The sequence below is a fragment of the Neomonachus schauinslandi genome, chromosome 6 (genome assembly GCF_002201575.2).
Source record: "Neomonachus schauinslandi chromosome 6, ASM220157v2, whole genome shotgun sequence".
In the NCBI taxonomy this organism is placed as follows: Eukaryota; Metazoa; Chordata; class Mammalia; order Carnivora; family Phocidae; genus Neomonachus; species Neomonachus schauinslandi.
Genome location: NC_058408.1, coordinates 2,828,924 through 2,843,467, shown reverse-complemented (window position 1 = coordinate 2,843,467; position 14,544 = coordinate 2,828,924). Strand labels below are relative to the sequence as shown.

Genomic DNA, 14,544 nt, shown 5'->3' with positions numbered 1-14,544 from the left:
TCACCCTTCACCTCCAGCTCAAGTGTCATCACTTCTGTAAAGTCCCTGATTAGCCCCAAGTAGAAGTGACCATTTCCTCCACTGTGTTCCCAAAGTGTCGTATACTTTCCTCTCTCACAGCTGCCTCCGCACGTTGTCACAGCCACCGGACCATATCCCATGGAGCGCCAAACCCCTCCATTCACTAGTGTGTTCCCTGAACCCATCATATTCTCCCGGCACTCAGGCTGCTCAGAACTCTTCCCTAAAACAATAATAAGTAGGTGAAGAAATACAGGACTAAACAGGGAGATCTGTAATGAACCTATCTTTGTGCAGAGTGACCTGAATATTACAGAGAAGTGAAAATGTGTAGTCGTGGAGGGAAAACCACCTTGTGGGGAGCAGTAGGAACATTGTTAGAGGATATAGTTGAATGCTCCCATAGTCTAGTGTTGAATAGCTCTTGACGCACAGTGGTGCTTAATAGCAAGGCAGGGGGCTGGGAAGACTGGGGGTCTTGCTGCTCAACCACTGTCCATCAGGTTCTGGTCTAAACGATGACTTGATTTCATTACCACAGGGAACTCTTTCCATTCAGCTTCCAAAGATGGGCATAAACCAGGACAAGGACAGGAGAGGAGCAGATCCATGGGTTAAGCCTTCTGCTTTGCACTGGAAAAGCTGGTTTGAAGGAAAAGCCAGCCCTAGATGTGGAGATTGACACCTTGACTCTGGATTATGGTGCCTCAGAAGGCAACTCCATATGTATTCTATAGTCTCTGGCTTCTCTATTCTCCAGAGGTGATGGAGCTGGGACACAGCAGAACCAGGTCAGGACAGCTTGGGGTTTTTTGTAGTTTTCTTTCTTTTTCTGTGTTTTTCTGCCAGTTCTGGCCACCTCCCTTCCTCTGGGGATATGCTGAGCTCAGCAAGCCCAGCTCCACCAGCTCTGCCCCCTGTGCCCATTGGCTTCTGGTCATCTGGTCATCTGATAAGGCTTAATGCTTCTGCTGCAGACAGGACCTGCCTCACTCTGTCCTGCTGGCACACCTGGCAGCCAGGCTGACTATTGCTGCTCCAGGGCCTCCTCCCAGCCTCAGATTTCAGCTCAGCATCTCCAGCAGCCTGGCTCATGGCTCTGCTATTTTCCTTGATCCTCGGTGAGTATCTCTGCCCCTGCTTACTGAGGCTTCAGCGTCTCCCCAGAACTTTGATCAGGGAGAGTGCTCTCTCCTCCCAGCCAGTGAAGATCCTGCTATTTTTTAAGGAGCAGCTTCACCTGCTCTTCTGCCTTCTCTGTGTCTAAACTCAAGCCACTGAATCCATACCCAATTTATAATCCATTTGATCATCAGAGTTTTTTCTATTTCCCTTTATTTACACTGACAAATTTATAATAGTTTATCCCATTTCCCTTTTTATGTAAATTTCCCTAAATGTATTCTTTATAAAAAGACAAATGAACCGTGGGTAACAGCACGTAGAGCAAGAAAAAGAAGAGAACCGGAAGACAGACAGCTTTCACAGGTCATACTGTCCAGCTTCCTCTCAAAGGTGTTCCATATAATGTTTCCCTAGGGTCCCCCAGTTTCTTATCATCCAGAATAATTTACTGTAAATGAGGATTTTGGAGTCAAAGCGACCTGAGTTTCAGTCCTTGTTCTTAGATTTCTTAGCTGTCTGAATTGTTAAATTACCCTCTCTCTCTGGAATCCTACTTTCATCTGTGAAATGAAGGTAATAGTATGTTCTTTGGAGGTTTGCTAGGAGACTTTTCATGAGATAATGAACTTGGGGCATCTAACAAGGCCTACTAGGTCTCTTCCCTAATCAGTCACAACCATTTTATTGTCTCGAGGATCCCATGCATCACCAAAGCTCACACTGGCACTTAATGTGCTCTCTGTAGGGTGCTGGCTGAATTCCTAAACACCAGTACATTCCCTGTATCACCTGCCAGCAAGTCCAGCCCCATCAGGAGTGTCCTATCACCTCTTCTCTGCTTTCCTTCAGCCCCACCTCCTTCATGAAGCCTCTCTGGTTTGACTACCCATAGTCATCTACCCTGCTCCAGAACTTTCAAGTCCCTCTTGGGCTCTGTCACTTTCATACCTGCACACCAGGCTCGACACACTTGGTTTGCACTGTGTATATACAGGCTTTCTCTTTACTAGATGTGTGGGGTGTTATGTGTAATATTACTTTGAGGTTTAGACAGTTACAGACAAGATCTCACTGAGTCTGAGAGTGGCTATATCCTGGAGAATAAGGGCATTGGATTATTTAGAAATTATTTGGAAATGAAAAGAAGAAAATATTCCAGAATAAGCCACTAAAATTCTTGGATCTGCCTGAAAGACTCTAGACCAAAGACATTAGCTTCTTCAGAAATATTGCATAAGATGTGGGGGGGTGGGGCATGACTGTTCTGCAGTTCAGAATGCCTAGGGCCTTGGGGACCACTGATGGGCACAGGGCTCAGGACTCTCAGCAGCATTAGAAGGGAGCCTAATGCATAGAGGAGCCCGATCACCCAGAGGTCCTATAGGGAGAAACTATGATGTCCTATGATGTGCTGGCCCTTAAGCCTGGGGTTTGGAACCAAATGTAGGGCTGCTTTCTGACCTGTTGATCAGGGCTCAGCAAACTACAGCCCACAAGCTAACAATGGTTTTTACATTTTTAAACAATGGGGAAAATATCAAAAGAAGAATACTATTTTGTGACAGGGAAATCTAAATTTCAGTCTATAAAATAAGGTTTATTGTAGCATGGCCATGCTCATTCATACTCCTATCCACACGTGGCTGTTCTTAGGCTACAGTGACAGAGCTGAGTGGTGGTAACAGAGACCAGAGGCTACAAAGCCCAGATTATTTGTGCTCTGACCTTTTACAGGACAAGTGTCCTGGCCGTGGCCTGAGCGCCGTGCCAGTGACACAGACAGATCCTGCCCTTTCCCTTCTCTGTGCTGCCCCCATGGCATTTCTATCTTCTGCACCAGAGCCCTTCCCAGTGGCCTCTGGCATGCCTTGCTGTGGAGCCCAGAGGCTGCACACCACCCGTCCACTTCAGGTAGTAATCAGTCAATATAACTAACTGGCTAGAATAGAAAGTGGATCTATCCATGCTTGGAGCAGAGCAGCATCACGTGTATAGGGAACATGGGCTGTGGTAGAATTGGTCTTTGTGGTTCCCAGTCACTGTCCATGTGTCCTTTGGGTCTGGTCATTGCAGGACAAGGTTTCCTTAGGCCTGACCCAGCACTCTAGCTGCCCCACAAAGTCTTGCAAAGATTTTCTAGAGAGTTGTGTTGTTTGAACAAAGCCTTGGGATTGACGATATGATCTCACTCGCTTCCTTCTTCTCTCCTCAGCCATTTGCACCGGACCTGGTCTCTTAGGTAAGATTTTTGGGGTCCTGAGAGGGAGGCCTCCAAGCTCTTGAGATGGAAAACTTGATGCTTCCTTGGGGCATGGAGAGAGGCTCTAGTTCAATAGAATCTGAGTAAATTTCCTCTCCAGTTTCTCAGTCCAACCACTCTGTCCTATGTGGGTGGGTTTCCACCTCCAGAACCTGGTAGGGGTTTGGGTGGTGTTTCCTGCAAGGGGATTCCCTCCCACTTGGCCTCTGTGGCCTAAAACTCTTGGCCACCTCCAAGTAGCAGACGGCTTTGTCTGGGGACTCAGAAGGTATCCCACCCCCTTGTCGGCATATCTGGGAGAGGAACTTCCTTTTGCCCTCCTGGGGTCTACCACTTCCCAGCCCCAGTGCCAACCTGCATGGCTCCTTTGAACTAGAAATGCATCTACTTGTGTGCAGTGTGTGGTTTGACCAGCAGTGGGCAGGCTGGATTTCAACCTCCACTGGCCACCTGTGTGGACCATGCACAAGCTGCACAGAGAATAGGTCTGTCAAGAGGAAGGCTGTGATCTCGACTCAAGGGGGTTGGTCGTGGACCCTCAGCTTCTTACACATTATCCCATGGGTCTTTTTCTCTTAATGGTAGAGGCTTTACCAGAGAGGGACAGCCACAGACTCTGCAGTGGCCGTGAGGAACTCCACACCAGCAGGATGTAATTCAATTCTTTCAGCATTGCCTCTTCAGATTATTAGTCTAAAAATTAGATTATGTGGTCTTTTTTCCTGTGGTGTCCAGGGGTATCCTCACTGCTGGTACAGAGACCTCGGCTCTACAGCTTTCCCACAGCCCAGGTCACTGCTCCTCCACCCCCAGCCCTGCTCTCGAGCTGTCAGCCAACAAAGTAGGCTGAGGGCACTGCCCGGGAGGCAGCTGCCCCGATGGCCCCTCTGCCCTTCTCTCTGGCTCTCAAATCTCTTCTCAGCTGCATTTCCTTGACACTTAGGCTGTTTCTTTCTTACATGTTTCTTCTTTCCTGGGAGGGGTTCTAATTCTCCTTTCCATGGAAAATAAAACTCATTTAAAGCCAGAATTTTACAATTCAAAATCAGATAACATGTGCATGTAGATAGCTAGTGCTTCCTGGAGTACACAATAATGCATGTCTAAATTCAAATCTTGCAATGACCCAACTGCTATTTCTGGGTGACTCTTCTTGAGTTGTGTTTGTACCCTGTAAACATAGGTGTGCAAAAATGAAAACCTTTCTTAGTTTTTTAAGTTAAATTTTAAAATCTATTTCTAGCCTCCATTCCTCATATTGCTTCCCTCAAAAAACACATGGAACCAAAGGAGACACAAAAACAAATGAACAAACCAAATGTCAACTTCCAATGCACTCTAAAATCAACCAGCTCAGTGTTTCTCACTCAGCAACTTCTTCTGGGGTTGATTCCGGGTTCTAGGGAGTTTTTGCAGAGCTGAGGCAAGGTAGATGGTGGAAGATCTGGTCCTACAAAGTCATATTCCATTTGTGCATGTGCCTCAGTCACCCACATGTCCCATGTGGTCATAGGTGACACTGCTCGTAATGGGGTAGGCCACAGACCAGCAGTCCCGTGTGATCCCTCCATGTGCCCCAGACCTGTCTCGGTCAACTACCCCACTCCATGGAGGCATGGCCCATTCATCTCTTCTGTATCATGCTGTCATTCAAGGGCTACACATGTAGCCAACTAGCTCTTCACCTTTTGTATCTCACCCTTCCAGGCTGCTGGAGTCTTTGTGGGGTTGCCCCAGACCTCTTAAATATAATCTCCTGGAGGGCAGCAACGCTCTGAGTTCATAAACCAATACCTGGAACATAGTATATACTCAACAAAAGTGTGTTGTCTGATAGGCTCTTTGCTCTCCTACAGCCATCTCCACTCTATGTCTGTGTCTCGGTGGAAGAGGGAGAGAATTTCCATTAGCTTTTTCCACCCTCAGAGTTATTATCAGGAAGCAGAATCATGTACTGGATTCCTCAGAACATATCTGGAGGCTCTGGGGAGATTGTCTCTTACCCCAAGCCCTAGAACCCTCTAGACTAAGATTCTGACTGGTCAAGGCTCTGACCCTTCCTTCATCCACTGCTGTCTGCATTCCTCTGAGCTGGGTTCTTGAGCACAGGAAGATGTCATGAGAAACAGCAAGGATGGGTAGTGGGGGATGACGGATATTGGGAGAGAAAGAGAGTCAGGTTGTTCAGCCCAAGTTATATCTATAAAGCCAGCCTCCATCTGGCTGCCACCGGGGGAGGCAGAGTCAAGAAATGACAACACAACAGAGCACGTCTCTATACTTGTATTCCGACCTGGGGCTTCCACTGCTTTTGCGGTGTGAGTATATATACGTAGGTGTCTTAAAGCGGAGTTTCTTGGCAGGGTAGGTTAAGAGTGGAGCAGAATCAGAACTTAGGGATGGGGTCTTGAAGCTCCTCTCCCTCCACTTCCCTTATAAGCCCTCCATCTCAGACCCCAACATCCCACACCCTCTGGGAGTGTTGGAAGTGTTCCAAGATGCCTGAGTTCTCTCTCATCCTCCAGATGCCCATCCAAGCTCCCATCCCTTTGGAGGGTCTTCATCCAGTGTGCGGCTGGTGGGAGGTGACCACCGCTGTGAAGGGCGGGTGGAGGTACAGCAGGCCGGCGAGTGGGGCACCGTGTGTGATGATGGCTGGGACAAGAACGATGCAGCTGTGGTGTGCCGGGAGCTGGGCTGTGGAGCCGTCAAGAGGGCAGTCAGTGGTACTTCATATGGGCCACTGACACAAGAAAATCAAAAAATCTTCATCCAAGAATTCAAATGCAATGGCATGGAAGAGAGCCTGTCTCAGTGTGAAAGGGAAGATTTTTTCGACTGCACCCACGAGGAGGACGCAGGAGCTGTATGTGGGTGTAAGTACCGTAGCCCCACACCCTCTGCCACCCAATCCGTGGACCAGTCACCTGTCTTAACCCCCACCATGGACTTCACACATAGTAACTAGCTCCTCACCCTTCGTATCTCACCCTTCTCAACTGTGGGCCCAGCAGAGGAACATTATCCTCACTTAGTATTGTTCCTGCTCTTTGGATGAGGTAAAGCATTTAGCGTAGTTTCAGCCTACATGAGAGCCTGCTTCTCTCCTTCGCGCACACACACACACACACACACACACACACACACACACAAGCATGCCCAGATCCATCCACCACTAAGTGTTGGTTGAAGAGTATAACCTGTGTCTGGAACTCAGGGGAGGTATGGGGAAGAAAAGAGCTGGCAAGGTATGATGTATGTTTCCTGGGTTTTGCCCCTAAGAAAACCAGGTACAATGCATGCTCTTCCAGCTCTCAAGTGTTCCACCAATGAAATAGTGGACAAGAGATGCTCTTAGGAAACCAACACAACACTTTGCCTTCTGTGCATTAATAATCCCCTCTCTACATGCACTTCCCACTAGACTGTGATTTGCCTGAGAGGCTGGTCCATGCCTTCTCTTTGTCACCCTGCAGACTGTTACCAGGGAAACAACTAATAAATCCTTGTGCCTGATGCTGAGATCTCATTCCTACTTCTTAGAGAGATTGAAGGTTGGGAGCACTAATTCACAATACTTGGGTGATAATGCTGATAATGAACCAGGAAGTTTTGGGGCTTGGACACATTGCGTATGTTACTATTGCATTTTATTTTTTAAAAATCTATGCAATCCCTCTACTTGCCTCTTATGAGGAACAAATGAGAATATGAATATGGAAATAATTAAAAAAACTAAAAATGTTACGGAAATAATTAATTCACTTGGAACTGAAAAATGACATTCATTCCATTGATTCACTCATCCAACCCATTCAACAAGCATCTACTGGACAACCCTAAGCACTCTAGACACATTATACTAAACACCAAGAACAGAGGGATGTGCCCATGGGGCTCTATTCTGGGAAGACCATGTTCTTGATTAAACAGACACCTCCTCTTTCCTTTCCCACAGTCGAAGAGAATGTGCGGCTGGTTGATGGCCCCAAGCGCTGCCAGGGCCGAGTAGAGGTGAAGCACCAAGGGCAGTGGAAAACTGTGTGCAAAGCTAGCTGGAGCTTTGCAGCCACCAAAGTGGTATGCCAGCAGCTGGGATGTGGACGGGCCATGCTGACCCGGAAATGCTGCAACAAAGCCACCCAGGGCCAAGGGCCCATCTGGATGAGAAAGGCATCATGCTCAGGAAAAGAAATCAGCCTTCAGGATTGCCGTTCTGGGGTTTGGGAAAGGAACAACTGCACCCATGATGAGGACATGTGGGTGGAATGTGAAGGTAAAGCCCATGAGGCCAGAAACTAGATTCATTCATGAATTTGGTTAAACTGGATTCCATTTAACCAATGTCTATAGACAGCTAGTGAGGCATCAAGTGACAGTGACAGAGTCAGTTACTCATCAATTCTTGTTATTTATTCATTCATTCATTCATTTATTTTAGAGAGAGAGAGAGAGGGAGAGCACAAGTGGGGGGAAGGGGAGAGAGAATTCCAAGGAGACTCCAGTCCGGCGATCATGGAGCCCAATGCGGGTCTCTATCTTACGACCCTGAGATCATGACCCCAGACAAGATCAAGAGTTGGGCACTTAACTGACTGAGCTATCCAGGTGCCCCCCTTGTTTTTTTAAAACGCTGATATCAATGCCTCCCTCTGTACAGGAAAATGGTTCCAGTGATAAGTAAGTGCTAGATTACTGTGAACTACTAGTATATTGAATTCTACATAATGGAGACAGAGCATGCCACTCCATGTATTGTTGAGCTCTTTAATTTAAAAAAACTATTAGGAAATCACTTATTAATATTAGATTTTTATAAATTAGAGAAGTGGAAAATCCTAGTTAAGGAAGGGACCTGGACTACACGGTCAGGCAGAGAGAAGGGGATGTAGGCACAGAAACTCAGTGGATGGTCTCACGTGCTGATGGGATTTGAGTGTAGAGGAACTTCTCTGTCAGTCCCCCTGCCTCCCGCCACCCTCACTCCCTCCTGCACCTGCAGATCCCTTTGAACTGCAGCTGGTAGGAGGAGACAGCCACTGCGCTGGGAGGCTGGAGGTGCTGCACAAGGGCGAGTGGGGCACTGTCTGTGACGATGGCTGGGGAGAAGAAGCCGACCAGGTGGTATGTAGGCAGCTGGGTTGTGGGGAGTCCCTCTCTCCATCTGCCAAATTCCGGAGAAGATTTGGCCCTGGGGTCGGCCGCATCTGGCTGGATGACGTTGCTTGCTCAGGGGAGGAGAGGTCTCTGGAGCAGTGCCCGCATAGGTTTTGGGGCCAACACAATTGCAACCATGCAGAGGACGTGGCTGTGGTCTGTGCAGGTAAGTCCTGGGGCAGAGTTCATGGGGACATCATGGGGGGAGGGGAGGGATGGGGGTTCCCACTAGGGTGGTCCCCTATTTTACATTTACTTCAGGGGATATGAGTGAAGCTTTTGAGCAATAAATAGAAATAATGATGATACTAATAATAAACCCCATACTGTAGACTTACTGATGTGAGAGGAAGAGAGGTTTTAAAAATTACTGGATCAACACCCTTATATTAAACATAAACAAAGTGAGACTCAGAGAAAATAAACAAATTGCCAAATCATAAAAATTGCTTTGAAATGATAGAGCAGAACTAAAGTGACTTCTCCTGACTCTGATCTCCGGGGTCATTCTCCCAGATGACCCCAACCCTCACAAACCAAGTTTAAACTATGGGAGACAGTCCTACCTCATTCTACCTGATGTCACTCCACAGATTTTAGGTGAACCTGTGGGAATGGGGCTGGGGTAGGGGGGCTCTTGGGATGCCCAGGAAACAGAGTCATTCCAGACAGTGGGGAGACTGTAGGCCTCTTCAGGGAAGGGAAGGAGGAAGCCCTGCCCCAACTTGAGCCAGGAAATGCAAGCTCAGCCCCTGGGGGCTGAAGCCCAGCTTGATAAGCAGGCTTGGTTTAACCACGCTGCGGTGGAGCCAGGTGAGGGCTCGATGACCAGCTAGTGCCCAGAAGAGGAGAGATTTAGTCATGGAAGACTACAGTTTGAGCCCTGATCCTGCCATTTTGAGCCTCTGTAATCTCAGTCATTTAACTACTCAGGACCTCATTGTTTTCATCTATAAAATAGAAAGGCCCTTGTCCCATTGATCATGAGTTTCATGATCGTGCGAGGGTGAGATGTGTTCATATACGGGAACACTGTTTGTGGCAGCTGGCTAAGTAAGCCCCTGGGATGCTGCACCTGACTCCGACTTGACACACATCTGCGGGGGATGTGTGTACGATTAGGGTCTGGGAGGGCCTCTCTTTCCTATACTGGGGCCCAATCTTCTTTCTTAGCCTCTTTGAGCTTGAATGAAATGATCCTTTTTGACATGTCCCATCCTTACTGTACATTCTTCTTCTCTTTACAGAACAGTAGCCTGGCCTATCTGAAGCTCAACCCAACCCCCACAGGCCCCACGTGTCCCCTACTTTTCATGGACCCTGATTGGCCTGGCCTGAGCCCCGCTCTGCCCCCCGCAGGCGTCTGAACCCTGTGCCCTACCTTGTTCTAGAGCCACGCACTCCTGTCATTGCCTGGAGACATGAGCTGTTGAATGCCCTCTGTCAGGGAAGATGAGCCCACAGTCACCCTGGATTCCTGTGCTGCCTCTTCCCTCACAGCCTGGGATCCCCAGGCTGGTGCCCTGACCAGTGTGGGCCATGGCTGGGCACCACCTATGTCCGTAGAGAACATGAAAGGAACCAGACCATTACGTGGAACCTGGGGAGGAAGCTCAGAGACTTTTAGCTCTTTTTCTCATGCTTGAGGTGATCACAACAACTGATAACACCTCACTGCCCTCCTGCTTCTCGGGGGCAGCACATTCTTTCAGGAGCAGGGCAGCATCCTGTAATTGTAGACGCTTTGATGGTCCTTGGAAGCAATGGTGCGCCCCTCAAATGCCTGCAATAAAAATCCTTTGTTGACCCTCCAACATGGTTGCCATTTATCCAGAAGAATCTTACAAATGCATTCTAACTGACCTAGGGAAACATGTGTTGGCGACGGGGCTGCCTCCGGAAGGAGGGGAGGCTGAGGCAGAAGGAGGTTGGGGAGGCCGGAGTTGTGCCTCCTGCCAATCCGATGATACCGCTTTCACTGTATCCGCTCAGATGCTGGTGTCTGCAAGTCTGAGGCAAGGCACAGCGATGCTAAGGTCAGGACTTAATTCTAAAACTCAGCAGGCTTGCACTCTGAGGCTCAGCTGAGCACCTGCTGTATGCCTGCATTTCCGCTGCCTAATAAAGAGACCCCCCCCAGTCTCTGCAGCTGCCTCCTGTGCGGTGGGCTTTTCTTGCCACCGGCAAGCAGGTGTGCCTTCCCAGCGATGGCCTTTGGAGCACTGCTGGGCAGAAGAGGACCCGCCGGCAGATCCGACCAGCTGTGTTACAGAGCCCTATCCTCCTGTCTCTTCCCTAGCATGAGAACACAGAGCACCTGGCCCCGTAGTCAAGAAGAGAAGGCCTCGCCAAACATTCTGGGATCTACCTTGTTTACTCAGAGACTTTGTCTTTATCTGATCAGCTCTCTTTATCTGATGAGGTCTTCCTGATGTTCCCTACACACTAGCGTCCTGTTTGCCTCACCCCATGGTAGCTGGAACCCCGAGGCCTCTGAGCAGCCTGCACCAAGCCATTGAAAAGCTATTTTACCCTCAGTGGAGCAACAGGGTTGGAATGTCACAAAAGGAACTTCAAATTCCCTCTAATTTTATATTAAAATTTCATTTATCTCCATTCCAGTAAGTCCCCTGAGTGTCAGTCAGATAAAAGTAAGAGCTCTTGGGAGCGACAGGGTGAATCCCCCCGGAAGCAAGAGTTGATAGTAGCCTAAATAGTGAGTGTCACTGAAGGAGAGCAAACCGAGAAGGTGACCCTGGCCTGTTGTGGGGACAGAGGTCATGTCCGCACTGGGCTCAGATGATACAGTACATCAGAGCCTGAGCAGACTAGCATGTGACCCTGGCTGCCAGCGCTCAGACACTGCTGAGTCTTCCCAGACTCGTCACTCATCTCTCCCAGGGGCCTCTTATCAGGAGATAGGCCAGCCAGGCCCCCCAGCCGGGCCCCCGCCAAGAGGCCGCTCACCTGCGGCTCTGCATTTAGGGGGAGTACTGCCTGAGTAGGGCAGGGATTCTGAGTCGGTGTACACCTTCTCCTGCAAGACGCCCTCCTGAGACCCTTGCAGGGTCCAGATCCTTAGGCACCCTGCACTCCTGGGCCCACACATGCGCAGTGTGCACCCCTTCAGCTGGCCTGGGGCAGATGGGGCCCAGTGGGCCCGTGGGGCTGGGGACTGGTTTGCTGCCACTTGCAGAGTCTGCACAGAGGGCTCCAAAACCCCCCGAGGCAGCAGCGACAGACTTGCCACAATCAGTGCCCACCTGGACTTGCTACCTGGCAGGGTCCTCACCAGCACACAGGGCTCCCAGATCTGTCTTAGTGGAAGACGCAGTGGGCAGGCCACTCACTCTGTCATCAGTGGAATATTGTCCCCGGGGTAGGTGAGTTAGGGCTCGCAAGATGCATGCGCCTTGTGACCCTGCTTGTCCTGTCCCTTTCCTGGATCCTGATCACAGCACACACACCTTCACCCGGCCTGGGGCAGCTGGGGAATCCCCCGTAGAAGGGAGCCAGCCCCTGAAGTCTCCCTGAGGCAGCTACAGATTCTCTGCCCTCAGCCCCCATTAGCACTTGTTGCTTTATGGTCCCGGGCTCCTCCAAGCGGCCAGGGCCCCCAGGCGCCTCTCCTATGTAGATGGGGCCATGTGGCCAGTTCTCAGAACAGACGTGACACCCATCAAGGCCGTTGACAGAGCTTGCCTCGCCCATGCTCTCTCTCCCCGTCTGCTGGCTTGTCAGGGAAGACCCCAGCGACACAGGGGTGTCCAGAGCCATCCGAATGACTGGGTGGCAGGCTCCTCACCCAGTCTCTGCTGACCATGAAACAAGGTAAGTCCTGGGTCAAGCCAGGGAGATGTTTGGATGGCTTATTAAAAGCACTTAGCTTATTCCGACTAACACAGACATAAATAGTTTTTACAAAATCAATTACATTTCTTTGGAGCCCGCCAACAAAGGCCCAGATGGACGCTCCGCTTCCTTGGAAGCCTCTGAATATCTAGTATTTGGCGCTAATCAGGGGATGTGCCCCCTGGCCCACTCATAATTGTGTTTTTAGTATGAAGTAATCAGTTTATTTTTGACGGTCTCCTGAGCCTTTTTGTTTTTAAACTGTACGCAACGTGTCCATTGCAAACATTGTGAGTGTGTGTATTTTCAGACATTATTTTTTTTTTTAAGAGCAGTTTTAGGTTCCCAGCAAAATAGAGAGGAAGATACAGAGAGTTCCCATACACCTGCTGCCTCCACACGTGCACAGACCCCCCACCCCCGAATTGCCAACATTCCTCACTAGGGGGTGCATTTGTTACAATCAAACTGCTTTGACACATCATCACCCGAATTCCATAGTTTACATGGGGTTCACTCTTGGTGGTGTTCTATGGGTTTGGGCAAATTTATGAACATGTATCCACCATTATAATGTCACATAGAGTAAGTTTATCTCCCTGAAACTCCTCTAAAGTCCTCTGTGCTTGCCCATTCATCCCTCCCTCCCCCCTAACCCCTGGCAACCACTGATCCTTTTACTGTCTCCCATAGTTTTGCCTTTTCCAGAATGTCATAGAATTCGAATCACACCGTACGTAACTTTCTCAGACTGGCTTCTTTCACTTAGAGATATGCATTTAAGTTTCCTCTATGTTTTTTCATGGCTTGATGGCTCATTTCTTTTTAGCACCGAGCGATATTCCATTTTCTGGATGGACCACCGTTTATTTATCCATTAACCTACAGAAGGACATCTTGGTTGCTTCCAAGTTTTGAAAACCATGAATGAAGCTGCTATAAACATCCATGTGCAGACTTTTGTGTGGCTATGTTTTCAACTCCTTTGGGTAAAAACTAAGGAGCATTTTTAAACAACGCAGTCCTGTCTTCCTGGCCACAGTTAATTGGTACCACGAATGGGCGTCTGTCCCAAGCTGGATGGATCAGCCCTTCCCAGGAGACGGGAACTGTGATTGAGAGTAGCTGGACTTGAGGCACATCAACCCAGGAGCTGTGGGTGGCCGTTTTCCACATACCAGGTGCATCAGAGAATGAGAAGAAGCCCTTCCACATAGATAAGCTAGAAGGTACAAAACAGAGAGGAACACAGATGAGAGACAGGGGGAATCCGGATAGCATCTTCTGGTTCTGGTTCTTGTCTTTTTCTGGAGTCCAGCTGCATTCCTAATTTTAGGTTCTGTGACAAACTACAGTATACTTATAATATACATTTTATGTATAGATACATACATACATATACAAACACATGTATGTAAATTTTTTCTTCCAAATTTTTATTTAAATTCTAGTTAGTTAACATACAGTGCAATATTGGTTTCAGAAGTAGAATTGAGTGTTTCATCACTTACATACAACACCCAGTGCTCATCACAAAAGTGCCCTCTTTTATACCCCTCCCCCATCTAGCCCATCCCCCACCCACCTCCCTCCGTCAACCCTCAGTTTGTTCTCTGTCATTAGAAGTCTCTTGTGGTTTGCTATATATATTATATACTTAAAATTTTGATTGAATTATCTCATTGGTTTTTGTACTGCAAACCAAAATAACCCTAACCAATTTTCTTGTTTAAAATTAAAAAAGTGACAATTTACTCATCATGTGTGATAAGCCCATTTATTAGTAATGAATCAATTCTCACTGCACTTACAGCATCAAGTTATGGATCTGAAAAGGCGACGGCCAGGACCTGTAGCCGAGATACCAATACGACAGGTGCGGGCGGCTGTACATCCCAGAGTGCTAGTCCTTAGTCCAGCTCGAGGTCGTGGCTCTCTTAAATCGTCAGAAGCTGATGCCCCTCCAGCCACGTCCTGTCCAGGCTGCTCTCTCGGCCTCTTTCCAGGGATGTCTGAAGTCAATCTGCTCTTGACTGACTCGGCCGACCCAAGCGACGCTAACGTCCCTGCTGGGTTGGTGGACGCTCCGTGTGGACGATGCACAGTGACAGCCTGGAAGGAGGCTTGGT

At 48.7% G+C, this 14,544-nt stretch overlaps 1 protein-coding gene across 1 annotated transcript; it reads left to right on the top strand.

The window, feature by feature from the left end:
* Positions 1-1,024: 1,024 nt before the first annotated feature.
* On the top strand, positions 1,025-10,377 carry CD5L (CD5 molecule like). The gene is made up of 6 exons (XM_021681947.1): positions 1,025-1,142; positions 3,359-3,385; positions 5,962-6,282; positions 7,365-7,682; positions 8,409-8,729; positions 9,811-10,377. The coding sequence occupies exons 1-6, from the start codon at positions 1,115-1,117 to the stop codon at positions 9,816-9,818; spliced, it is 1,023 nt and encodes a 340-aa protein (XP_021537622.1). The 5' UTR covers positions 1,025-1,114; the 3' UTR covers positions 9,819-10,377.
* Positions 10,378-14,544: the final 4,167 nt, after the last annotated feature.